Genomic DNA, 25250 nt, shown 5'->3' with positions numbered 1-25250 from the left:
GCGGGACAAAGTGTGCAAACAATTCACTACTGTATTGAGGATGTATGCTACAGCCAATGAACCGGTCGAGTTAGGTCAAGACAAGGCACGTGATCTGACTAGCCGCATTGAGCATCGGTCATGGCAGGAATCAGGATAGGAGAATGGGGGGGAACGAGTAACGACAGATGTAACAGAAAGTCTTTGCTTCCAATCTTCAGTCGCCCTTTGGAGTTCTTTCTTTTCTTCTCCCCCTTTGTGGTGGCAACTCAACAGACAAAGATAGGGCTTAAATATGCTTGACACCGTGACACGGATACAAGCTTAGTCTCGCCTTGGCAGGGACAATCCACATATAAGCATAGCGTGGAGGGTCAGATTTACAATTAGACTAGGCCTCTACTGCAGGTAACCGCTTAGACCCACCAAGGGCATCCATGGAAACTTCTATGAGCTTTCTACCGCATCCCAAACTTTAGAACATAGATGGATTCTCAACACTAACATGGCTCATTCACGTATCTGAAGAGATCGGACCCCTTCCCTCTCAGATATTTGCCTTTGTCAATGCCTTTATCTCGGGAGTCCATAGATAATGATGTCCTTGTCTCTACGGATAATCAACTGTAAGCTTTGGGTGGGCGAATCCCCATTGTGTAGTCCTACCTAATCATGTGAGTTGGCTCTTGTGTGGACGTTGATAACGGTTATACCTTGAAGGTTGATATGCTATATGTAGTTGACTGAGCTATGCTGCTAAGCTTCATCAGGGTGAGGCTTATAATCTACATACATGAGGCTTCATGTCTCATGACTTCAAATCTCTTCTCACTTCACTTTTTTCCTCCTCCATCTCCTTCAGACTCTCCGCCCTCGTTCTGTCCTAATTTATAGCACAGTAGTTTTACTCTTCGTTCTTAACTCTCACTTCTTCTCTCTCCCTCTTCACTTCACTTTTCTTCTTCTTCTTCTTCTCCCACCACCTTCACTTCGCTTTTCTTCTTCTTCTCCAACTATCTCCACTCCAGTTTCTTTGTCGTGTCCCATCTTCCAACCACTGATATTATTATCTTTCTGTTATCATACAGACAGGATAACTATTATCATACACTATCTTTTCTTCTGACTAGTTTGATACTCTGTTCAGAATTTACTCCGTCATCATGCCTACTCGTGGTCGTCCTCAGTTTTTCTGCGCTCGGCCAGATGGCACTTTAACCCCACTCATTGCAGTGGATGAGCTACAGGCTGAGGTCACTGTGCGAGGTGTTCCTCGCACGCTGACGGCTCGTGAGACCCAGGGGATGCTAAGCTGCGGAAGGGCTTCCCCACGACCTGAACCCTGGGTCGTCGACGGGGTCGCCCAGCCGCCTCGTCATGAGCAAGACGGCAATACACAGCAGCTCCTGTTGAGTGTGATGACCAATCCCAATGTGCCCGAGGAGCTTCGGAACTCTGCTCGCCAGATTCTGTGTTATGAGGTCGACCGCTTGGGTATTTCCCCTGGTGACACCGCTGCTAGCAGCGACGGTATGTCGCCCGTGGCTCCCAATTGCCAGTTGGGCATGCATTCAGGCAATCGAAACGTAAGTTCGAGTACGCAGTTGGCGTGATGAGAATCAAATTCTGACCCTTTTGGATCTAAAACAGGCCCCTAAGAAAGAATATTGCTCATACTGGCTTCGACACGGAGAGTGTGACTACTCCCAGCAGGGTGAGTGACTTGGTGGCCAAGACCCTGTGAAGACTTGACTGACCCTATATCATCCAGGTTGTATGTACAAGCACCAAATGCCGACAGACCTTCCCACACTTAATTGGCTGGGCCTGCGCGACATCCCTCGCTGGTACCGTGAGAAGTACAACATCCCGAGTCTTCTCAACCGTGGAATCCGTCAGCCAATTGCTATTGCCAATAACCCTCCTTCGACCATGCTACCCTCGACGCCTCCTACGGATGAAGGATTCGGGGGTAACAACAGAGGTCTCAACATCCATCCTCACGAGGGTGACAGGCTCGGCAGGTCGCCTCCTCGCGGTCCCTCCAACCGAAGAATGTCAAACGTGCCTCACTATGGCCAGTACCGCGGAGGTTACCGCAATGGTACAACCGGAAACTGGAAGGCCTATCAGCGCAATGCCCGTCACCCAGCCACCAACATGGCTCCGAACAGCGCCTCTGGCGAGCGCAGTGGCGAACAATATCTTTGCAACGCGAAGCCGTTCTCTTCGTTTCCTGTGAATTCGGAGAACAGCCCGCCTTTTGGAACGGGTTCCAGCGAGAATGATTCGGACCCTACTGAGACCAAATTTACCACTGCGACCTTTGGCACAGCCTCCGTTGCCCCAGCCGCCAACAACCGGTCCCTTCTGGATGACGGCACACCAGATCGTCACTTTGAGTGGAGGGCGAATAATGAGGCCGATGAGATGCGAGGTGCTTTTGAGCACGTTCGTACCCCGCCTGTTGAGCGCGCGTGGCGCCCCATTGGGCCCCATCAAGAGCACCAGCACAGCTCTAATCCTTCTACTGAGGGTGGCGTCTTGCTCAGGAGGGAATTCCCTCCATCCCGCGCTCCAATGAACGATCCTTTTGGCATGGGTCCCGTCCGTTCTGGACGGCCGAATACCACCCGTGGCCCGACAAACGATGTTAATTCGCATAGGCCCTCTAGCCTCGTCTCACCCCTGGCTAATCTCACCTTTGAGGACAACGGGGGTCTGACCTCGGAGGAAACTCGTGTTACCTGGGGTCCTATTGGGGGCCCAATCCTCAAGCGAACCACACCCCCAGCTGACGAGAATCTGCCTTTCCATTTTGCTTCACCCAGCAGCCGTCACACCGACTAATCGAGTCGGCATGTTCAACCATTTCCAGTGGTGTATGATAGTATATCTCGAAACAAGGCGTCAATACGCGACAAGCACTAGCACCTAAGAGTTACATACATACTGAGTGAGAGGTGCTACCTATCATCTGCCACAATCGTTTCTGTCCCCTATGATATTTGGTCCTCTTTCGCGAGGACCTTGTGATGTTTCATGAATTTCGTGAACGATCTTGCTCATATGGAGTTTGTTTTTCAATATTTTCGTTCTCTTTTTGTGATATTTGTCTCTAGGAGATCCCATGAGTCCTTGTCTGGGTATTCTCCAGTCCTAGACTAGGCTGACTCCTAGTTATCTTCTAGGTAGTCCACTCATGAAACATACTCCCAGTTTAAAATTGATAAATATTGCTGCTTGATTTCTCTTCTCCAGTATTTGGTAAAATCTTAAACCTTAGTACAATATGTACTCAGTAGTCTTGCGGCTTCGAACTTCGACAGGTTCCCAGACCAGGACCCAGAGTCCCAGGGAGTACCTGAGGGACCCAGCCTCAGGCACAGGACGTCGGACTCTCAAGGTCGGTCCGCCCTCCTTAAATAGCCCGAGTCGCCCGACAACTCGCCAAACATTCAAACAACCTCATCGGGGTCATCGGTCACTCTCCATGCCCCATGGATCAGTCCCTTCCAGTGTTCGATCTTGATGTCGCTACTCGCTAGAGGTTACTTGGTCGTCGGATGAACACTATGTCGGGATCAGTGCACTATGCAGATCAGCGCAGATCAGCGCAGATCATCATGTCACGTGGTATCATGAAGATCATTGCCTCCGTGTCAACATCGGTCTCTTTTCAAAGATGCAGAGTCAGGAGACGACCTCGTGGTACTGGTAGACGTCATCCCAGAGCATTGTCAGGCAGCAGGGATGTTGCGGAATTCGCGCGAAGTTCCTCCGGAGCCTTAAGGTTTGAACTTTACGAGCTTCGGCCAAGCTCCCCCGCGTTTTTCTTCTTGGTTCCCCAGAATCCCCCAGAATATCATAAAAAGGCAATGGCTTCCCCGGCTTCCGATGGCCCACCCCTGAATGACAAGGGTTGAGCTCCCAATTTGCAACCATGCTCGCTGTTGTGATTATTCCAATTGTCCTTGGTGCGCTGTTATATCTGTTCTTCGTCACAGGGAGACGAGAAAAGAACCTGCCTCCAGGTAAGAACATCTTGGCATGTTAATCTCAAGGACACATCGTGTTGACAGTCTTTCTTTCTCAGGGCCGCCGACCTTGCCTGTGCTTGGTAACCTTCATCAAATTCCCAGCAAAGGCTCATACTTGAAGTAAGCGATGAACTACTCATTTATACCGCAGATCGAGACTAATCGTTTGACTTGTTCAATCTAGATTCACGGAATGGGCTAAGAAATATGGAGGTCTCTACTCCCTGAAGCTTGGAACCGGAACCGCAGTTGTCGTCACCGACCGACGCATCATCAAAGAGCTGCTCGACAAGAAGAGTGCGAAATACAGCGACAGACCGCACTCGTATGTGTCGGACGATCTCATGACCAAGGGAGATCACCTCTTGGTCATGCAATATGGACAACAATGGCGGTCGTTCCGGAAGATCATCCATCAACACTTTATGGAGTCTATGGTTGAGAAGAATCATATCGAGGTCCAGAATGCCGAGGCAGTGCAGATGCTTCGTGATATGTGTGCGCGGCCCGACCAACATATGTATCACCCCAAGCGGTTCAGTAATAGTATCATCATGAGTTTGGGTTCGTTCACTCCCTTGGACTGTTCAGCGACAAGGCCGACAGCCTGCCGCTTTCGTCCCATCGTCTCTAACTTGTGATCTAGTTTTCGGCTTCAGAACACCTTCAGTGGATACTCCCCATATGACCCGTCTTTACGACATGATGGTAAGACAATCACATTCTATCTGTCAAACTGCATCACTAAAGATCTCTTGGTTATAGGAAAACTGGTCCAAGATCATGGAAGCCGGTGCTACCCCTCCCGTCGATATCTACCCATTCCTCCACTACGTGCCGCAGAAGTTCTTTGGCAACTGGCTGTCCAGATCGAAAGATGTGGGCAGTGAGATGAACGGGCTATATGGCGGAACTCTTGATCGTGTTCGAGAGCGCCGCAAGTTGAAGGGCAAGAGAGACTCACTTATGGACAACCTGCTGGATCAGGAAGATAAGTTGAACCTTACTAACCATCAACTCTACTTCCTCGGTGGTGTGTTGATGGAGGGCGGCTCGGATACCAGCAGCTCTATCATCATCTCATTCATCCATGCCATGACCAAATTTGGTGACGTGTTGAAGAAGGCGCAAGCGGAGATGGACAGCGTGGTCGGCGAAGATAGAACTCCTGTCTGGTCTGATTATGACAAACTCCCTTATGTCGCGACCATCGTCAAAGAAGCCCAGAGATGGCGAGCCGTTGTTCCTCTTGCATTCCCTCACGCAGCTGCGGAAGGTAAGCAAAATTGGTTCCGTTGCCGTGTTTAGCGACATTGAAGCTAACTATGGTACAGACGACTGGATTGACGGCTACCTCATCCCCAAAGGCACCGTCGTCATCATCAACGGCTGGGGTATGCACCATGACGAGAAGCGCTTCCCAAACCCCGATGTCTTTGACCCCGATCATTACAAAGGCCGAACTACTCTTGCCCCCGAGCTTGCAGCTGCAGCAGACTACGAGACTCGTGACCACTATGGCTACGGCGCTGGCCGTAGAATCTGTCCGGGTATCCACCTGGCTGAACGGAATCTTTTCTTGGCCATTGCCAAGTTGGTGTGGGGATTTTCAATTGGGCCTGGTTTGGATGAGAATGGTAACCCGGTTGAATATGACTATAGCCCCGAGACTGGGTACAGTGAGGGCTTCTTGGTTTGTGCGAAGGACTTCCCTTGCGAGATCAAGGTCAGGTCGGAAGCTCGACGCGCGACGATTATGAGGGAATTCGAGATTGCACAGAGGGATGTGTTTTCACGATTCGACGTTTGAGATTCTCTAAAGGCTGGTCTAGTAGAGCATTTAGTCGAAATATAACGATCTTATACCTACCTAAGCTCCCATTACAACTTTTGCATAAGAGATGATTGTATAATAATGGATTCAAATGAGATAAGCCATCTAGCCACACCACATAGAGTAGGATAAAGTACAGCTAGCCATGGAATTAGGTACCCGAATAGGTTCTTATGGTTATTTAATCCATGAGTGCCCGTGGACGGAAAATAGGTTGAATGGAATACCCGATCCGATCTCCTAGGTAGCTACCTAAGGTAGGTGAGTTGTAAAATGCGACGGGAAGCCCGCCGATTGTATATCGGGCTGTGTCAACTCACATCGTCCGCACGCGTCCCCAAGAAAATCACGCAGATGCAAGAAATAACAGTTGACCTACATAGCTAACTAATCGAAGACATAACTAGATTTACAATTTGCTTGATCGAGAGGCCACTGGTGGACGGAGTCGGCAAATTGCGCGAAAAGAATTGCCGATTGCTCAACAAATCTCCGAGGCCTGAGCAATCTTGTCACTGATGCGTTGGGCTAATTCTCTCCACAATCCCCCAAAGCAGAGAGATCATAATGTCGATCATGGGATCGATGTGCATAGTGCTGGTTAGTCTCTCTCTCGGCTAGGCAACGGAGCTGTGCGAAAATAACCCGACAGCGCAGATCCCAGACCGGACGATCTTCGGCACAACTGTGCGTCCACTATGGCCCACCATCTGCGGTGACTGCGCTACACCGCAAGCCCAAATTCTTCTCAGCAGAATGAACTGAAAACCCCGACGTGGAATTCGCATTTATAGCGACAAGAGCTGCCTTCACGTTGTGGTTAACTCAAACAATCGCATTGTTACTTAAGATGGCTATCAATTCACACTCCTCAGAACCAGTGGCTCCTTTTCTTTCAAACAACTTCGACACGAGCAGGAATATAAGGCCGAGTGAAGTTGAGAGCCATGCTGTTGATACGGAGTTCCTCATCGTTGGTGCAGGGCCGGCGGGTGCTTCATTGGCTTGCTTTCTTGGATCTCATGGTAAGTACTTGCATCGAGACAACTTGTGGGTTTGTTTACTAAAAGAATGTTGTAGGACTCAAGGGAATCATGATTAGCAGTGCGCCGGGGACAGCGAATACTCCTCGCGCACATATCACCAACATGGCAGCACTTGGTTAGTAACGAGAAACTGTCAAGTTGCAGCTGAGATGCTAACATTCCTCATCAGAATGTCTGCGAGATATTGGTCTGTATGAGGAGCTTGAGAAATTAGGTTCTACCGGCCAAGACCACATGCAACATACCAGATGGTGTCACAGTATGGCTGGCGAGGAGTATGCACGACTTCATTCCTGGGGCAATGATCCACGACGAAAGGTATCGTACAGCCACTATTACCTCTTATCACCTTGCTCGTAACTAACAGTCTATAAGGGCGACTATGAAACGGCCAGCCCTTGTCAACCATTTGATCTGCCGCAGACGGTTTTAGAACCAGTCCTAGTTCGTCATGCAGCTTTGAAAGGCTTCAAGTGTCGCTTCGACACATCTCTGGTTTCATTCGTCACCGAAGAGAAGACCGGCTTGATCACAGTTACCGTTCGTGATGAAATCTCCAAACACGAATACCAAGTCCGCACTAGGTATCTGTTTGGCACCGATGGCGCCCGCAGCCAAGTGGTGAAGCAGCTGAATCTTCCTCTTGCCGTCAAACCAGGACAAGGCATTGCGATCAACGTCCTTGTCAAGGCCGATCTCTCCCATCTTGTCAAGAATCGGACAGGCAATCTCCACTGGGTTATGCAGCCAGACCGCGAGCATCCTAACTTTGGCTGGATGGGAATCGTCCGAATGGTCAAGCCCTGGAATGAGTGGATGTTCATCCTTTTCCCGGAACGTGGCTATGACCGTTCTCAAAACAAGCCCTCCAAGGAGGAGTACGAGAAGAGAGTGCAAGAGTTTATTGGCGATGACACGCCTGCCGAAATCCTCGATATTTCGACCTGGTATATCAACGAGATTGTTGCAGAGAAATACTCGGAAGGAAATATGTAAGTGTCACCCTGGTTTACTCACTGGGTGACTTCCCTCTAATGTCCTGCTTGTAGCTTCTGTCTCGGCGACGCTGTGCACCGTCACCCCCCATTGAACGGCCTGGGCTCAAACACGTGCATCCAAGATGCCTTCAACTTGGCCTGGAAGATTGCATATGTTCATAAGGGCCTTGCGTCTCCGTCACTCCTATCCACATATTCCAGCGAGAGACAGCCAGTTGGTCATGCAGTCATCACTCGAGCAAATCAGGCGTTACGCGATCATCACCCAGTGTGGGAGGCGCTTGGTATGCTGGCGACAGATGTTTCCGAGCGGAAGCAGATACTGGAAGAGTTGAGAGGCGCGACTTCACAAGGCTCTGAACGTCGCCGTGCCTTGCGCACGGCAATCAAACATACCTCCCATGAATTCCACGGCCTGGGAATTGAGATGAACCAACACTACGACGGCCAAGGAATCTACACTGCTGATGAAGCCCAGCCCTTTGCTCGATCAGGACAGGCAGTCGAGGATCCAGTACTATATCACGAACCAAACACATACCCCGGCTCCCGGCTGCCGCATGTTTGGCTCAATAAGGCTACTCCAGAGGAGCCTGTCTCGACAATTGATCTTGCTGGCCATGGCTCGTTCACACTTTTCACTGGAATTGGGGGTGGAGCATGGAAGGAAGCGGCTGGGGTTATTGCCGAGAAGCTCAATGTTCCCATTCAAGTTTATTCTATTGGATTCAGGCAAGACTGGGAGGACGTCTACTTTGAGTGGGAAAGTCTCCGAGGTGTGGAGGAATCAGGGGCTGTGCTGGTGCGACCGGATCGGTTTGTTGCATGGAGAGCAACCACAGTCTTGCAGGTTAGTGAGGCTTGTTCAGACAAGCTTCTCACGGTCATGAGGTCTATCCTGGGATGTGAGGATTCACAGTGATGCGTGTACATTCTTCTGTTTTTTAAGCCCCTTAGATGTGTGTTACTTGGCATTCTCAGCGACAACCATCTCGCTGCACTATGATATATCTCACAACAATCATATTCATTTCATGCATTCTGGACACGTCTGCCTCGGGCTGTGACCTGTCCCGCTCAAAGTTTGCGAGACCTCATTTTGACTACGTAGATCAGTAGTCCTTTAGGCCTAGGTCATGTGGTAATCCCCACATGTTCCGCAACATGAATGCGGGGTTCGGTCTATCCTCGGCTTAATTCTGACCGCGTTTAATTGCCGCCGAATTCATCCCCGTGCCTCAGAATACCCCGAACTTCCTTCACATCCCGACCTCCCGACTATCTTCCGGGGCGATCTTGGTCAATGCACACAGAGCTGATGAGCACGCATTCTTTGATGCCAAGATCTGACTTGGCTTGTCATTCATGTCGCAAGTAAGTGCCGCTCAGCCTTCTCTAGGGAAACGCAATACCATACTGACGAGACATCAACTGCTAGGCGGAAGGTCAAATGGTATGTAGGAGTCGGAGAGCCCCACATTTACTTCACAGATCATCCATTGAAGTAACATCCGCCCAGTGACCGCGCAGTACCTCAATGTGTGGTCTGTATACAAACGGGCCAAACGTGCAATTACCCACTCCAGCCGCGAAAACCAGGGCCTAAAATTGGTAAGAAATGACTGCATCTGATTGCAGACCCAAACGAAGCAGTCGGAAATGAAGTTGACCAGATTGCAGGATCTTTCCAAAAGCGGAGAGTCAGTCGCCGTTCAAACGGCAAAGCCCAAAGCCGGCGCGTGAGCCCTGATCGGAGTCCACCGACCTATGAAGACCGCCATGCCAACACCCTTGAGGGTGACACCGATGCAGTAGGGCTGGTTCCTACTGCATATTCGGAGACATTGCCTGTAGCAGAGACACATGAAGACGATCGATCGCGGACATCACACCTGAACATACAGGATCTTTCCTACATACTTCATCCATCTCACGAAGCTACGACTCCCAGCACTAATCAAGAGCAGAGCCCGACCTTTAGCGACCGAGCGCAAGGTGGGCTTTGCCGTGACGCTTGTCTGGAACTAGGCTTATCGCAATCTACGATGAATCAAATGTAGGTTCATGGCCGCCCTGGGATTCAACTGAAGTGAAATCTAATTGATACTGTTTATAGGATTCGAGTCTTCCTTGACAACATGGTTGCCATTAATATCTTTCACGAACCTACATTTGCAGAAAAACTCTCAAACATTCCTTCACTCTATCAATTGACTGCCCTGCTCGCTGCAATAGTTGGGTATGCCTCACGGTTCCAAGCCCCCAGAGACATGAGAGCCGACATCCCGCCTCGTGATAATGAGAAGCCTGAACACTTTGTTAGGCGTGCTTTTCAATACGCGAACAAGGCTCTTGTAGAGTGTGATGACGAGATGCCACCTCTTTGCGTTCTGCAAGCGCTCATCATTGCAACGCATTGCCAGCTCACCCGAGGTGTCCGCGGAAAGGCGTGGAGGTCTTTGGGCCTCTGTGTTCGTCTGGTATACGAGCTAAGCCTGCACCAACTTGACAGTGAAATTAGCGCCAGACCTACCGATACCCAACAGTGGCAAGCGGACGAAGAAAAGCGTCGTGCCTTTTGGGCGGTCTTCGAAATGGATATTTTCGCCAGCACTATTCGGCAAACACCAACGGCGATCGACTGGGCACACATGGAGGTACTACTGCCGGTTGATAATGCCAATTGGTTCCAGGGCCAGCCGGCTCCAAGCTGTTTCATGGACGCCGATAAAAACCAGTGTTGGAAGGCGCTCCAGGATAGCGGCAATCAGTCCCCGAAAGCATGGTTCCTCGTCATCAATTCCATGATGAAAGTTGCCCATTACATCTCGGATTCCCAGCGACTATCTGCTATGGGCAACAGTGGCCATCAGCAGTCGAGTCAGCGTACCACTTGGGTCGAGGAGAGTCGACAGAAACTGGAGAAGCTGGGAAATGCAGTGCGTTGCTTTAGTCTGGCTTTACCGGCGCATTTGCGATATTATGATCAGTATTTATCCTTCGGTGCGCCGGTACAGGGACAATTGGAATCTCAACGGCAGCAACATTGTTCCTTGTACAATATCTTTGTCATGACACAGCTTACTCGGTTGATGATCCACAGATACGATGCATTCAGGCCTCAGAGTCGTCAATCTGACATCAACGCCGGTTCCCGACCTGGCGATGTGGCCGGTGCGATTCCATTCAATCCACAAGATACCGAGAGCGCGGCGCAGCGACAGTACTATGAAGCAGCAGATGGCATCCTACGAATTGTCAGCCAAAGCTGCGAGGAGCATATCCAACACATCAACCCCTTCCTATCTAGTACGATATGGCTTGCCTCGGCGGTGCAGCTGGTGCGCAAGCACTTTGCTCGAGCACCTGCCAGTCGAAGCTTGATTAAATCACGCTTTGACGTTCTCTACCTGACATATAGACGCTGCGTCGACTTTTGGGGCACGCAAACTGCCATGCAGCGAAATCTGGAGTCTCTTGAAGAGCAGCTCGAGGCTAGGAAACGAACGATGGATGCGCGCGAAAGCCAGTCTTCGTCTGACCAGACCAGCCACGTTGGGCACCAGAAAAGAAAACGGACACTCCCCACTATGCCGCATTTTACGGCGACGAAGAAGCCTAGACACAAACAGCCTCAGTATATACCGGAATCACCGCGGGATTATGCTGAGGCTTCGACATTTGTCGATGGCGGAACAGATGTCGTAGCCCAGGGCTATGCGAGACACCATCCCGATGCGGTTGATAGTATGGTGATGTTGGGGATGATGCCTCCTTCACAAGATAGAAGCCAGACATCTGGGCAGTACTTGATGCCTCCCAGTTCTGAGTTTTTCGATCCAGCAATGGGTCAGGCCCAACATGAACAGGTTCTTGATTGGCCTACCTTCGACTTTTCGGGTGGTATACAGGATTTACTTGCCGGATGGACTGCATATTGACCTGATCTAATTGACCTGTAACTATTCAGGATCTCTATACTGTACTTTAATACTCCTAGGATGTGACGATCATGTATTCTCTGACTCTTCTCATGATGCATTAAGATATGCTGCGACTGCATCAAATTGTCGCCATCTTTAATTCCGTTGAGCAATGATGTGAGAAGGATCTTCATGTCTAACAGCGTTGACTGAGGGTGTCCCCTCGGTCCTTTGAAAAAATGTCTGTCTTTCTCTGCGTGTGTGATATCGGTCCTCCTTCGTCGAAAAGTACTCCGGCGTTGTTATTGCCATTGTCTGAATCTGTGACTTTCGGTGCTGGGCTTGCTACAGTAATGTGGGGTTGCTGGTGCGGGACGGGCCGCGTCCCACAGATGAGATGAGAGTTTTGATTAGTCAAGGAAGGCATTGGGCACCTCCCCCACAGGCAGAAATACGTAGCGGTGAGTTAGTACATAGCGGTGAATAGGTACCAAAACCCCTTTATGTATCATGATTCTTGTCTCCCTGGTTTCCAGGTAGCCATCCATCACGACCACAGAGGGAATGCTTTCTGCTACTTATTCATGACCTCATCTTTCCCTTAAGGAAGCGCTCTTTTACTGCTAGAAGTAACCAAAATATTCCAGGGAATTAGTTTCAGATATTCCGGGAGCAAATAAAGATACAAATAAGACTCTCATCTTGGGATATGTGGGCCCCTCATGCTGCGTCATAAGCATGATAAAGCGAGGTGGACTCGAGTAAGACAAATATCCCAGGCTGGGCTTCGAGCCCAGCCTGGGATATCAAGGGCCAAGTCGCAAGCTGTTCTTAGCGACATTGGCGAGCCCAATCGCGATCCGGCCAGTCCTCTTTCCCTAGGCTCCGAACCAGGTACACCGAAACCCTGCGACCCCGTTTATTGAACTCAAGCCGACACGTACGGCTATTGTTCCATCCCACAAAGCCCGGACCAGACTCTCCGTAGAGGCTTTGTAGGAATTCTCGGGCAGCCTTGCCCGGAAGGCGCGGCACGCCTCCCGACCGGGTGTTGGATGTTTCATCTCAAGTCGAAGAAAATACTGGCGGCTGTGTGTTTTCTGACCGAAGGTAGACCCTATGCCGACTCAGCACGCATAATGTGTGAGTACGTTTGGACTCCCGAAGCGCAGTTTCGACCTCAATCACATATTTCGGATGACCAGTCACTGCGCACTTATGTGTAGGAGGGTATAGCAGTAGTATAGGATGCGCGATAGCTGAGAGTCGGACATCTCGTTAAAATTCGGTTCTTCCATCAGATACTGCTTGTCCCGAAATGTGATCCTTCGACAAGGGTAGATAGAAACCTCGCCAGCATACGGCATGCATATCGGACGGAGGGTATCGGCGGAGAGGAGGCTGCTCGAGATCGCGAGTGATGCTCGGCCTCGTGGAGCACAGAATGCAGCAAGTGGGTGGAGGTCCCAACAGTCGGCGCAGTACTTACTTCCAGCGATCATTTTCAAGTTGGTGGAGTAGCTTAATCCGAGGGCATTCATCAACGTTTGGTGCCAAGGCTAGCCGATCTCTTCGCGGCAGGAGCTGAGGAAGTGATAGTTTCTCTCCATCGAGGAAGCACTGGAACGCGACGAGCAGAGACTTGCAAGTCAGTGCAAAGCAGATTTGATCTGGTATTGGGAGGAATGCGATGATGAGTTGGAATATCTCGCGGGGGATTTTTGGATGCCGCTTATGGCGATGTGGCCGTTGGTTTTATCCTTTCGATTATTTGGTAGTTTGGGACGGACCAGGGACGAAAGCGAGCCAACGCATGTCGAACGCGGCGACGAAAGGGAAATGGACGCATCCTGGTCAACAGATGGGAAAATCACGTGTTGTGGCGGTTGTGGATTGTGGCGCAGCAGTGATGAAGAAGTCAACGAGGAAGAAGGAGCGAACCACACCGAGGCAGCCTCAGGCAGGTCATATGCGCGCAGCGCGGTGCATCCATCCATCCGACCAATACCATCTTGTCACTTGAAATCTTCCCAACGGCAACTCTCATCTCAACCCACAGGGCATACCTCTACATAGCCACCAAGTGACACTGACCAAACATCGGCAAGCCCATGAGGCATGAACTATTCAAACATGCCTGAGATACCCTTTACTGCTTCATTCAACAGCAGAATTCGCTTGCATCTGTTCTCACATACACATGGACGCGGCTCCCTACAGATCTCACTCCAATTGTTTATCAACATGCAGATGTCGCAACTCGCAATCTGCTGAAAATCCATATCTATCAGAGCCTGAGAAAGGAAGCCTATCTGAGCCGACCATCCCTCTGGTAGTTGACTTGAACGACAAATAGCCGTCTAGCCTTCAGGGCACGATGATTTTGGTACGCTAGGAGGAAAACTGATATTTGATGACTGGTTCAAAAGTGTAGGTTCTGCAGTGAACTTGAGGAACTTGAGCAACCCTGCCAACAAAGCATTATCAGTGTGGGTCAATTCAGTGTCGTCCACAAGCTGAACAACAAGACCGTCCGGAAAGTACATAAATAAAAATTACTATAGTATGAATGCTGTAGATATTGAAGGTCGCATATAGGGTCACCTGGGCAAACATGAACGGATTGCCAGGTGTATTCGCTGAGGCGATGATTCCGTCGATATACGATATGAGTGCAACGGCAACCTCAACACAGCGAAGTTAACCACAACAGAATGAAATGAAATCAATGACTTCCATCTGCTTCCAATAGAAACGATCATAATAGAAGTTCCACAAATTCCCCTCTTCAGTCCATTTCCCAACAAAAGCCCGAAGATCCTCCGTCGGACCAACTTCGCACTTCATGACGCCAATCCGACGATGAACACCCTTGTAAGCCACATCGAACCCCCATCGAGAAAGATCTACACTCGCATTTCATTCAACAATACTTAATCATGGACTCGACTATATCCATCCCATCACCAAGCCCTCTCCATACCCATACCATCCATCCAAACCGCCAAAATGACCACAACAAATCCAAGAATCAACCTCGTCCGCATCGCACATGTCTACTACACGCACAAAGAAATCAACAAAGCCCACGACTTCCTCCTAGACTTCGGCTTCCAGGAAGTCAAGCGCGCAGGCAAAGAAATCTACTACCGCGGCACGAGCGCCCAGCCATTCGTATACTGCGCCCGACAAGGCGACGAGGACGTCTTCGGCGGCGCGGCTTTCGTCGTCGAGTCGGAGGCTGATCTCATTGCTGCGACAAATTTACCCGGGGCGACGGAGATTTATCCGCTTGATGCGCCTGGTGGTGGTCGTTGTGTTACTTTCTATGATCCTGTCGATAAGTTTCCGTTCCATCTTGTGTACGGGCAGACGTTATATGATGAGGAGAAGGCGTTGCCGCAATTGGACTTTAATTTCGTGAGTTTTTGTGGTTGTTGCTTGTTGGGGTCTTTGGCTGATTGTTTTCGCAGCCGACGGAGAAACACAGGCCTGGGAATAAAACACAGCGGTTTGCGAAGGGTGAGTTTATGAGAAGCTGCTTGGGGCTTGTTCTTCATGCTAAGATTGAATAGGTCCGGCTCCTGTGCACAAGTTAGGGCACTTTGGAATGTGCGTGACCGACTTCGCGAAGGCTTTCGAGTTCTATACCACCAGGTTCAACTTCAAGCCAAGTGATGTGAGTACTCAATACTCGGTTTTAGGCGACACCCTCAATCTGTTATGCATTCTAATAAGCTATCTCCGAATAAAGCTCGTCCACGACCCAACTGGAAAAGACATAACCGCCTTCCTTCACCTGGACCGCGGCTCCGAACTAGTCGATCACCACTGTTTCTTCTTATTTGAAGGCCCCAAGTCGCATGTCCACCACTCGTCATTCGAGACGCACGATTTCGACACCCAGGTCCTGGGTCATGACTGGCTTCGCAGTAAGGGGTACGAGAACTGCTGGGGTGTTGGACGCCACATCATGGGCAGTCAGATCTTTGATTATTGGTATGTTTTTTCTGTACACATTGTTGGTGAAAGTCAGTTCTGATGGCTGTTCTAATATGCAGGTTCGACCCCTCGCGATTCATCATTGAGCATTATGTCGATGGTGATTTAGTGGATGATCAACATCCTATCAATCGATGCCTTGCTTCGCCGGATAATTTGCATGTTTGGGGTATGTTTCCGTTGTCTGACGCTGTTGTGATAGAGACTAATCTCTTGATAGGTCCGGATTTGCCTCCTACTTTCCTGCAGTAGGCTTGTATACGTGTTTCTTTGGGTACTGAGAATGGTCCGTAGTATACGGGGATATAGTTTGTCTTCAATTACTGGTACTATCGATACTAGGGCTTCGGAGCCTACTTTAGCTCATGCGTTACTTCTAATCAACTCCGTGTTTCTATAAACTCCAGGGCTCGATTTGTAAAGCAGTGGCGTATGAGGTCATGAGGTCACATTGTGACACTACAGATAAACGGATAAATAAATTGGCCCAAGTCGGTCTCCCAGAGACACACAGTCTTGTCAGTTCCATGGAGGGAGATCTTCATGATGTGATAGAATGTGGGGAGTGTGACCGGAGACGGTCCGAAATTGGCCCGAGAAGGTTTGGCATCTCGGCATTTTCCGAGCTTCCCCGCATCGGATTGGTGGAGATATTTGACCTTCAATTGAAGGGGAATGAGCTAAATCATTGATAGACACATTAGACAGACACTAGGCTCCTAGATCACTTATGACGCTAGCAGTCTTCGTTTTGCCAAAACACGGATATAAGTTGACGCCCTAATTCCCGAAAGAATAGCCCGAAGTTGTCCCACAGCCCCGTGTGGGGATCTCCATCCGACTGTGGGACTCAATCTGTCTTTTTCTTTGTAGCTCCAGTACCTCCAGTTACAAAAGGGTCTAACTCTTCGTCCATTAGAGATTCATCCATCCCCTTCATTCCTCCAGTCCAAGTCCCCTTTCTCTCCCAAAACAACCCACTCGCCCCAAAATGTCTCCCAGCTGGACCAACCTCGTCAAGTTCATCAGCGAAGAAGATGGCCAACCCCACCTCGGCGAAGTCGATTCCAAGACCTACCCAGATGTCGGCCTCGCAGTCCTAAAAGGCGAGAAAATCGCAGTCAAACTAGTCAAGGGCACAATCTTCGACGGCGTCGTAACAGACACAACCATGCACATCGCCCGCGTACGTATCCTATCCAGCCCTAACCTAACCCCCCTTCCCCTCTCCAAACACCAACTAACCAATTCCAATACAGCTGCTCGCCCCAATCGGCATCGAAGAAGTCCCCATCATCCGCTGCCTGGGCCTCAACTACCGCGACCACGCCAAGGAAGCAAACATGCCCATCCCAGACGTGCCAGTCCTCTTCATCAAGCCCCGCACAGCTCTCAACGGTCCCTATCCGGCCAAGATCAACGTCCCCAAGCTCGCTCAGGACGGCTCCAGCGACTACGAGGCTGAGCTCTCTATCATTCTGTCCAAGTCTGGTCGGGATATCCCCGAGTCGGAAGCTATGGATTATGTTCTTGGATACACGTGCAGTAACGATGTCAGTGCTCGCACGCAGCAATTTAAGAATAGCCAGTGGTGTTTCTCAAAAGGTAAGAATTGACATGGCCTTTGGTTCTTGTATATGGTTATACTAATGCTGAAAAACAGGTCTCGATGGATCGTGCCCATTGGGTCCCGTTCTGGTCTCGCCTTCTGCTATCGGTGACCCGCACAACCTTTCCATTAAGGCAATTCACAACGGGAGTGTGGTGCAGGATTCCAATACTCGGTGAGTTTCTGTTCTGTGGTGGATATGAATATGTGGCTAATTAAGACATAGGGAAATGATCTTCGATATCGCAAAGACTATTGCTTTCCTTTCACAGGGTACTACTCTGGAGAAGGGAACTGTCATCATGACCGGCACTGGTCCTGGCATTGGTGCCATGCGCAACCCTAAGGTTGTGTTGAATGACGGTGATGATATGCGGGTTGAGATTGAGAATATTGGTACTTTGATTAACAAGGTCCATTATGAGTAGAGACTTGTTTATTTAGAAATATATGAATGTGATCACTCTTTCCGTCTTCGTTGTCACCATATGGATAGGTAGGATAGCATCCATGTACCGATGGGCAGTCGAGTTACATTGACCTCTGCCAAGCTAAGATGGAGTGGCAGATTGAACCGAGTTACAATTGGAGTGGTAACACTATCAGCGAGCCGCCAAGGTATTGAATAAAATGACTATAGTACATTCGAAGAAAAAATGCGAAAAATCCTAGAGTATGCGCCCGCGCCTCGCAAATGTCTGACAACAGCTTCTCAAACACACCCAATATACACTTGACGAACATCAATCACCGGCGAGCTGGCTTTTTGCGAGCGCCAACCTTGACAGCAACACGCTCTCGCTCCTCGGCAGCCTTGGCCTGGAGAGCCGGGTTAAGCGAGGGCAGACTCTTGATCGCTTGAGCGACAACAGTGCTACCGTCCACCAGAGCTTCTCGGGACTCGTCAGCAGCCAAGCGCTCCTTGCGACGGGCAGCCAGTTGATTCCGGCGGGCCTCGGTCATGTTCCAGGACTCGGGGAACTGCAGTCTAGTCTTGGGCTTGTGGTGGCGGAGGTCGAGAGGGACATCGGCGAAAGAGTCGCCTTCCTTAGCCTCCTTGATCATGGAGTTGACGACGTCGAGCAGGTAGCGCTTGTTCTGGGCGCGCGAGGCGAACTTTTCGCTTGACATGCGGACGATATCGGTCTGCGGGTTGTAGCGGGTGCCGGCCAGCTTGAGGAAGGTTTGGCGCTGGGCTTCGGTGAGATAGGTGGGGGTCAAATCTTTGGAGGCAAGTTCCACAACGACCTTGGGCTCAGCGGGGTGCTGTTCACCCATGTAGGTAGTGTAGCGGAAACGGAGGATGTGGGTAGGGGGAGGCAGAGTGAATGGTTTGGCGAGCTCTGTATTTCCAAGTTAGCGAATGGAATCAATCATTCCGAGGGGCTCTTGGCCTTACTGCTCAGCATTGGCATGTCCCATGCGGTGAGACGGGCGTATTCTCTCATTTCGCGGTGCAATTCCATCTCGGCATGTGCCATCGAGGTGATTTCATCGTCGTTGATTTCCTCATCGCCATCCTCCACTTGAGCCAACTCATCGGGCTCATCCTCGGCCCAAAAGCCAGGTTGGCGGGGACGGATATCCTCAAATCGCATATCCTCCTCCTTATCAATCTGCTGGACGCGCTTCTCCAGCTCGAAGAAAATTGCGGCACGCTTCACGGGGTCGTTGAATTCAGCGACCATGCGGGTGTTCTCCTCGTCGAAGGCCGCGCGCTCCTCCGGAGACATCAGGTCGTACATTGATCGCTGCTCCTTGGTGAGGTTCTCGACAGAGTACTCAGGCATAGGAGGGAAATCCTCCGGGGCGAGGTCCTTCGGCGGAGGAGGCATCACCGGGTCCTCCTGGGCGCGATTGAGTGGTGAAGCCGAGAAATACCGGACAGAAGGGGCCATCAGGCCCCTCCGAGCCATGTACCGGGTTGACTGGGTCAATGACCGAGCTGCTGAAGCCATTGTTAAGGATATAGCGTGGGTAGGGACAGGATCTCGACTGTGATGTTTTCCGCTTCCACTTTTGCGAGGTTCACCGCCCTGCGCTACTCCAAATATGGTTAGCTCGCCTATCTCACGTGATCTCATACATGCTTCTTGACGCATGTTCTGGTTTGACGATTGATGATGGCACAAGTATTTGCATAAATTTCTAAGGGTGATAATTGGGCTTTTCACTTCATCCAAATTGTCTCATTCAACTCCGTTCTGATGAAGTTGTGTTTTGTGACCGTTGGCGCGACTGCTGCCTTTAGGAAACTACTGGAGCAGGTACTCACCTCCAAGTTCACCAAGACTCTCACCGAACATGGCTACACCCATTTCCTCGTGCAGTACGGAAAAGACGGCCAGGACCTCTATGATAAATTTGTCGCCGATGAGGAAGCACACAATGGTCTGACCATCGGAGGATTCGACTTCCAGCCGAGCATCGACAGCTTTCTGCTACAGACTGTGGAAAGAAAGGTTTATGACCGAGAGCGCGGTTTGATCATCTGCCATGCTGGTATGACCCTCTGCTTTATTTCTTTCTTATATCGAGAAATGCAGTCTATGCATGGGATCCGCGAAAGTTCGATAACCCAGACACTTACCGCCTCATAGGAACCGGGACTATTCTTGCTGGACTTCGCCTGGGTGTGCCTATGATCGTGGTTCCCAACCCAGATCTCGCCGATAACCATCAGCAGGAGCTTGCTGATGTGTTGGAAGAAGATAAATATGTGGTCAGCAGTTCAGTTGAGTACGTAGCCACACCCTTGTCTATCTGGGACATACTAACCACCGGCCAGGAATGTGGGTAGTGCCATTAGATTGGCGGAGTCTCAGAAGGCCGAGGTATTGTCTTCAAGAGCTAAAGATGAAAACCTTACGAAGAATTTGTCTGACGAAATGGGGTTTTTGGACTAGAATACCCCGTTCGTATCATGTGCTGCGTACTTTTCTGGCGACGAAACAGACAGCTCCGGTGAACTTTCCATCATTGACTGAGTTGGGGGCATTGCTCTGAGCCTCTGACTTCATTATGAATTATGACTTCTAGCGACGAATTTGGTATTTCGATAAGTGTGCAGGCTTGATCTGTTGAATTCGAGCTGTTTCACGGAGAATCAATCACTTTCCAAATATTCCCTTAGCAATTAGGCCATAGCATGATAGTCTGATAGAATTACACATGATCAGTATAGTATTCTACGTAGTAAGGCCTAATTTGGGATAATCAAAGTAACATCTTTCCCCCGTATCGCAGCCGTGGCCGACCAAGTGGCCCAAGCTCCTTGTTGACAATTCCCGATTTGCGGGTTTGCGCGCGTCTACTCCTGAATCAAGAACAACATCGCCGCCCAACCATCTGATCAAAACAGCCTCCAATCCAACCACCTCGTCGATCCCCCGAGCCGTCCATCCTAGGCCGAGAGGCCGTCTACACCCGCGCCTTGTCCCTATCCGACTTCACCTCCCGTCCACACCGCGCTCCCCGCGATGGCTGAGGCTACCCTCCACAACGTGCCCATCGTCATCGACAACGGCAGTGGCACGATCCGAGCAGGCTTCGCCGGAGAAGAAATTCCATCATGTTATTTTCCCTCGTTCGTCGGTCGTCCCAAACACCCCCGGGTGATGGCCGGTGGTCTGGAAGGTGACTCGTTCATCGGGTCCCGAGCACAAGAACTCCGCGGCCTGCTGAAGATCCGATATCCACTGGAGCACGGAATTGTCACGAATTGGGAAGACATGGAATCGATCTGGCACTACGTCTACGAGAACGAACTCAAGACCCTCCCCGAAGAACACCCCGTCCTGCTCACGGAGCCGCCGCTGAACCCGCGCGCAAACCGCGACATCGCTGCCCAGCTCATGTTCGAGGCTTTCAACGTGCCGGCTCTCTATATGTCGATTCAAGCGGTGTTGTCGCTGTACGCGTCTGGCCGTACGACAGGTGTGGTTTTGGACTCTGGAGACGGTGTCTCCCACGCGGTACCTGTTTTCGAGGGTTTCGCTATTCCCAATAGTATTCGCAGAATCGATGTTGCTGGGCGTGATGTGACGGAACAGATGCAGGTGCTTCTGCGGAAGGCTGGGCATGTGTTGCACACCAGTGCTGAGAAGGAGGTGGTGCGAATGATTAAGGAGAAGGTCTGCTACGTGTCGTTGGATCCGAAGCGCGAAGAGAAGGAATGGATGAACAGCTACCACAAGTCTGATGCGAAGGCAATGGAGTATGCTCTTCCGGACGGTCACAAAATCAAGGTAAGCTACCGACTTGAGATCTGTCGCCTGGTTACAGCAATGCTAATGAGTATGTATGAAGATCGGCCAAGAACGCTACCGTGCGCCTGAAATCCTCTTCGATCCTGAGCTTATCGGGCTTGAGTATCCCGGTGTGCACCAGATTGTACAGGATGCCATCACTCGTACAGATCTTGATCTGCGAAAATCGTTATATCTCAATATCGTGCTTTCTGGAGGCTCAACGCTGTGCAAGAACTTCCCTGATCGGTTGATGCGCGAGATCAAGAAAATGGCTGTTGAGGACATGAAGATCCGCATTTCCGCGCCTGCGGAGCGCAAGTACACCACGTGGATTGGTGGCAGCATTCTCGCTGGCCTAAGCACGTTTAGAAAGGTATGCATGAATCCATCATACGCATGCACCATAACTAACAAGTCACTCTCTAGATGTGGGTAAGCGCCGACGAATGGCACGAGGATCCTGAGGTGATTCACAAGCGATTCGCATAAGGGCTCGTCTATACGGAAGTCCTCAATATCATGGTGCCTTCTCCCGAGCCCTGGAGTCACCCGGGGCTAGTCAAGACACTACCCAACACGGCCACAAGGGCACCATTTACACCCTCAGAATACATAACGCAGGACCAAAGGTCTTGTTGACTTTGGTCGATCATCATGCATATGGCAGTGCATACACGAAGTGGCCGACCCGCATCCTAAATCCGAGTCGCATTGCGCGACTCTTGATACCCCAGCTTCCGATTTACTCTCCGGTCATGTCATGGCATTGGCCATCTTTATCTGTGCAAATACATTCTCTCCCGCGTCTTGGAAATGGGCCTACTCTACATAGACATAATGTTACAATGTGGAAATACTGGCTGCATACATGCATGTATCATCGTAATGCCATTTCTCTGCCATGCGTACAGCCTCTCTAGAGGTGTATCATGCTAGTCTACTTGACGCAGCTGCCATCGACCCTTTGATTGGAGTCAGAAGTGCTAGTTCAGTCTAGTTCTCGATACTACCAATATCGAAGCATGCAACCAGTACAAGTAACCAGCCACACTTCCCTTCACCAAATCAAGAAGACAGCCAAATCGGGAATTCTTTGTCCAGTAAGTCTATGATCAGCCCCCTCGTCAGATAATAGATCTAGGTAGCTCTAGATGAATATCATTATATCAAGTCCTTGGAACGACCAAACGAAAAACCAGCAACAGTCACACCCAGAACAAAAAAGCACCACATTTCTCCTCGGAGTTCGGTCTTTGTTCCCTGTTCTTTGTTCTCTCCGCTCCGAGTTCTCCGGACTGGTCGGCCCGTCTACACGAGAAAGTAATTCGCCACGTTCAAGTGATTTCTGATAGAGCTAAGTAGACGTGAATGAAGAAGTCTTCCAGACCTGGCTATGACAAGGATCTTGAATTGAGTTTCATCGCCACAGAGACAGTGCATAAGTAGGGAAGATGTAGGAAAGGGGATTCTCTCGGCTGGAGACGGCTATCCGCGGCCGTGTAGATGAGGTTACCAGTTATACTACCCGACGATGTTACGGTCTAACCTTTGGAATTTTTGCTGTTGCAATGCCAGTACATTTACAATATTACGAGTTACAAGTACGATATCGAAAGTAGGAAATATTTAGGAGAGATGTCATAAGCCCGGAAAAAGAATCCAAGCATGTAATTCATTTGGTTTACCCGCCGCATAATTATGTAGCAGCCCGGATTGCGCAAAATGGGGGGAATATGTTTGAAAGCAAAGAAACCAGGTAACAAAGAGAAAAGCACCAGATGTGTGTGTACAGCAAGCAAAAACAAGTACATAAACTCCCGAGGATGCGGCCAGACAATTGTTGTTCGATGGCATTGGTTTCCTGGGTGATGGTGCGTTGGAATTGAATAGAGTGAATGGGCAAGTGCGGTGTGTTGACCAGACGTTCAAATGTGATGCAGGGTGGTTTGGCTCTCGGCACAATGAACCACCAAGAACAATGAAAAACGCCGGCTTTGTTCATGAGGGAAGAGTTTCAGCTGAGTAGTTGCATGAAATATTGAATATGTTCGTGGGGAATATCGGTTGCACATGCAGAAAGGAAACAGTCGGGTATCAAAGGGTCTTTGTAAAAAGACCAGAAACTTTAACGCGAGTCCTCTGTTTCGGTCTGGGTAATCGGTAGAGTCCCGGCGATGTCGATATTGATCGAACAAGGAGAATGGAAGAAGTGAGAAAAGAAAAGAACTTTTTTGAGGTCGTTATGTCGTTGATACGTTTGATGTTTGTCCATGGGACGAATGTGTCGGGAAATGGCATCTAGGCAGTACCCTTCAGCTTGCCCCAACCCTTCTCGAGACCGCGACGAGCCATGTCACGAGCACGGTCAGCGACAGAGCCAGTACTGGAATTCGTAGCTGTGCTGGCGGCAGAGTACTTGCGGCTGAGACTGGGTTGGCTGCAGTCGTCGCGGTAGATGGTGTTTCCCGCACCGCCGCGGCCGACGTGGTAGACCGGTGCGACGCGACGGAGATCACGCTCGAGCTCTTCGTCGAAGCTGAAGATGGCGCGCTCGCTGCTGCTGTGGACGTTGCCTGCGCCGCCGCGGCCGGAGATGAAGGTGTCTTGTGTGCGGGAGTCGAGGCGGGTGAGGGAGGCAGGGCCCGTTGCGCTGCGCGAGTCGGTCGTCTTGGTGTTCTTCAAGCTGACGATGTTTCCTGATCCTCCGCGACCGGTGTAGACGGCTGGACGGCCAGCGTGCGGGACGGAGGGGTGAGGCTCAACGACGCGGTAATTTGAAGGCATGGTTGTGTGTGTGTGTGGTGAGAAGGAAGTATTAAAAGGTTGTAGTAGGGTGAATAGGTTGTAGAGCTGAAGTTTAAGAGGCAAACGTGAACAGTCTAGGCTGTGAATGCTATAATAGCACGTCCATGTGAGGCACAATAGAATTTGCTTTCAAAATTGCTATGGATCCCCTTAGCAACAGCGGGGACTCAAAACTGTTATATAGTCCCCTTGGGGCCCTTGGAGTCATCTCCCAGGAACGACATCCACGGGTCACAAGGTACTGTGGGGTTTTTTTCAGATTTTTTTTTTATTCTTTCTTGAATTTTTTTAATTTCCATTAAATTCTTTTCTCCCTTCGTCATCGGTTGAGAAGCGGCCAGAGAGATTCCCACTTTCAGTGCTGTGTCAGCACCCGCTAGCCTCCTGGAACTACCCGTGTGACCTGCCGCCGGACAATAATTGGTGCAAACCCCCCCCAGATCGCGGCAGCCCTAGCGCTGTCCTTTCAGTTTTGCTTGCCGCTTTTGCAGCATTGCCGCCCACTTGACAACGACCAGGTCATCTGACTGGGGCTCCTCCGCCAATAGCCAGTGGCAAAACGTAACAGAAACTGCCTTGGCATCCAATGAGGGTTTCCATTACCCCCAGGAAATGCAGAAAAACCTCTCATTTCAAGATCAGCCAGTGTCCAGATCTCTCTACTTTCCATTCATCATAACACACGTTATTATCCCTTGTAAATCACACACCGCAACATTGTTCTGTTGATGAGGAAAGATCTCTCTCAATCACGTCAGGTGCAA

The 25250-nt window shown here is 50.2% G+C and overlaps 10 protein-coding genes across 10 annotated transcripts; 8 read left to right on the top strand and 2 right to left on the bottom strand.

The window, feature by feature from the left end:
* Positions 1 to 1142: 1142 nt before the first annotated feature.
* Positions 1143 to 2829, top strand: N7515_003332 (uncharacterized protein; the record flags this gene model as incomplete). The annotated part of the gene is made up of 3 exons (XM_056664076.1): positions 1143 to 1565; positions 1630 to 1693; positions 1751 to 2829. The coding sequence occupies 3 exons, from the start codon at positions 1143 to 1145 to the stop codon at positions 2827 to 2829; spliced, it is 1566 nt and encodes a 521-aa protein (XP_056523133.1).
* A 1093-nt stretch (positions 2830 to 3922) lies between these two features.
* N7515_003331 (cytochrome P450) lies at positions 3923 to 5829 on the top strand (the record flags this gene model as incomplete). Its single annotated transcript, XM_056664075.1, has 6 exons — positions 3923 to 4013; positions 4076 to 4139; positions 4204 to 4583; positions 4666 to 4727; positions 4785 to 5295; positions 5354 to 5829. 6 exons carry the CDS (start codon positions 3923 to 3925, stop codon positions 5827 to 5829), a joined length of 1584 nt encoding a protein of 527 aa, XP_056523132.1.
* An 874-nt stretch (positions 5830 to 6703) lies between these two features.
* N7515_003330 (Monooxygenase FAD-binding) lies at positions 6704 to 8819 on the top strand (the record flags this gene model as incomplete). Its single annotated transcript, XM_056664074.1, has 5 exons — positions 6704 to 6878; positions 6934 to 7014; positions 7069 to 7217; positions 7275 to 7891; positions 7949 to 8819. 5 exons carry the CDS (start codon positions 6704 to 6706, stop codon positions 8817 to 8819), a joined length of 1893 nt encoding a protein of 630 aa, XP_056523131.1.
* Positions 8820 to 10035: 1216 nt separating this feature from the next.
* Positions 10036 to 11838, top strand: N7515_003329 (fungal specific transcription factor domain-containing protein; the record flags this gene model as incomplete). Its single annotated transcript, XM_056664073.1, has 1 exon — positions 10036 to 11838. One exon carries the CDS (start codon positions 10036 to 10038, stop codon positions 11836 to 11838), a length of 1803 nt encoding a protein of 600 aa, XP_056523130.1.
* Positions 11839 to 14829: 2991 nt separating this feature from the next.
* Positions 14830 to 16074, top strand: N7515_003328 (VOC family protein; the record flags this gene model as incomplete). Its single annotated transcript, XM_056664072.1, has 6 exons — positions 14830 to 15240; positions 15294 to 15342; positions 15396 to 15499; positions 15575 to 15819; positions 15882 to 15991; positions 16043 to 16074. 6 exons carry the CDS (start codon positions 14830 to 14832, stop codon positions 16072 to 16074), a joined length of 951 nt encoding a protein of 316 aa, XP_056523129.1.
* A 739-nt stretch (positions 16075 to 16813) lies between these two features.
* On the top strand, positions 16814 to 17859 carry N7515_003327 (fumarylacetoacetate hydrolase family protein; the record flags this gene model as incomplete). Its single annotated transcript, XM_056664071.1, has 4 exons — positions 16814 to 17008; positions 17082 to 17427; positions 17486 to 17606; positions 17658 to 17859. The coding sequence occupies 4 exons, from the start codon at positions 16814 to 16816 to the stop codon at positions 17857 to 17859; spliced, it is 864 nt and encodes a 287-aa protein (XP_056523128.1).
* A 319-nt stretch (positions 17860 to 18178) lies between these two features.
* Positions 18179 to 19389, bottom strand: N7515_003326 (mitochondrial 37S ribosomal protein mS35; the record flags this gene model as incomplete). Its single annotated transcript, XM_056664070.1, has 2 exons — positions 18179 to 18774; positions 18831 to 19389. 2 exons carry the CDS (start codon positions 19387 to 19389, stop codon positions 18179 to 18181), a joined length of 1155 nt encoding a protein of 384 aa, XP_056523127.1.
* Positions 19390 to 19483: 94 nt separating this feature from the next.
* alg13 (N-acetylglucosaminyldiphosphodolichol N-acetylglucosaminyltransferase catalytic subunit ALG13) lies at positions 19484 to 20337 on the top strand (the record flags this gene model as incomplete). The annotated part of the gene is made up of 4 exons (XM_056664069.1): positions 19484 to 19486; positions 19585 to 19933; positions 20032 to 20170; positions 20220 to 20337. 4 exons carry the CDS (start codon positions 19484 to 19486, stop codon positions 20335 to 20337), a joined length of 609 nt encoding a protein of 202 aa, XP_056523126.1.
* A 573-nt stretch (positions 20338 to 20910) lies between these two features.
* N7515_003324 (actin-related protein ArpA) lies at positions 20911 to 22170 on the top strand (the record flags this gene model as incomplete). The annotated part of the gene is made up of 3 exons (XM_056664068.1): positions 20911 to 21678; positions 21740 to 22054; positions 22108 to 22170. The coding sequence occupies 3 exons, from the start codon at positions 20911 to 20913 to the stop codon at positions 22168 to 22170; spliced, it is 1146 nt and encodes a 381-aa protein (XP_056523125.1).
* Positions 22171 to 23979: 1809 nt separating this feature from the next.
* N7515_003323 (DUF3602 domain-containing protein) lies at positions 23980 to 24465 on the bottom strand (the record flags this gene model as incomplete). Its single annotated transcript, XM_056664067.1, has 1 exon — positions 23980 to 24465. The coding sequence occupies one exon, from the start codon at positions 24463 to 24465 to the stop codon at positions 23980 to 23982; it is 486 nt and encodes a 161-aa protein (XP_056523124.1).
* Between the last annotated feature and the right edge of the window lie 785 nt (positions 24466 to 25250).

This window comes from Penicillium bovifimosum (assembly GCF_028826915.1).
Source record: "Penicillium bovifimosum strain IBT 22155 chromosome Unknown utg000003l_segment0_segment0, whole genome shotgun sequence".
NCBI classification, from domain to species: Eukaryota; Fungi; Ascomycota; class Eurotiomycetes; order Eurotiales; family Aspergillaceae; genus Penicillium; species Penicillium bovifimosum.
The sequence above is the reverse complement of the archived record's forward strand: the minus strand, read 5'-3'. Positions and strand labels throughout refer to the sequence as shown.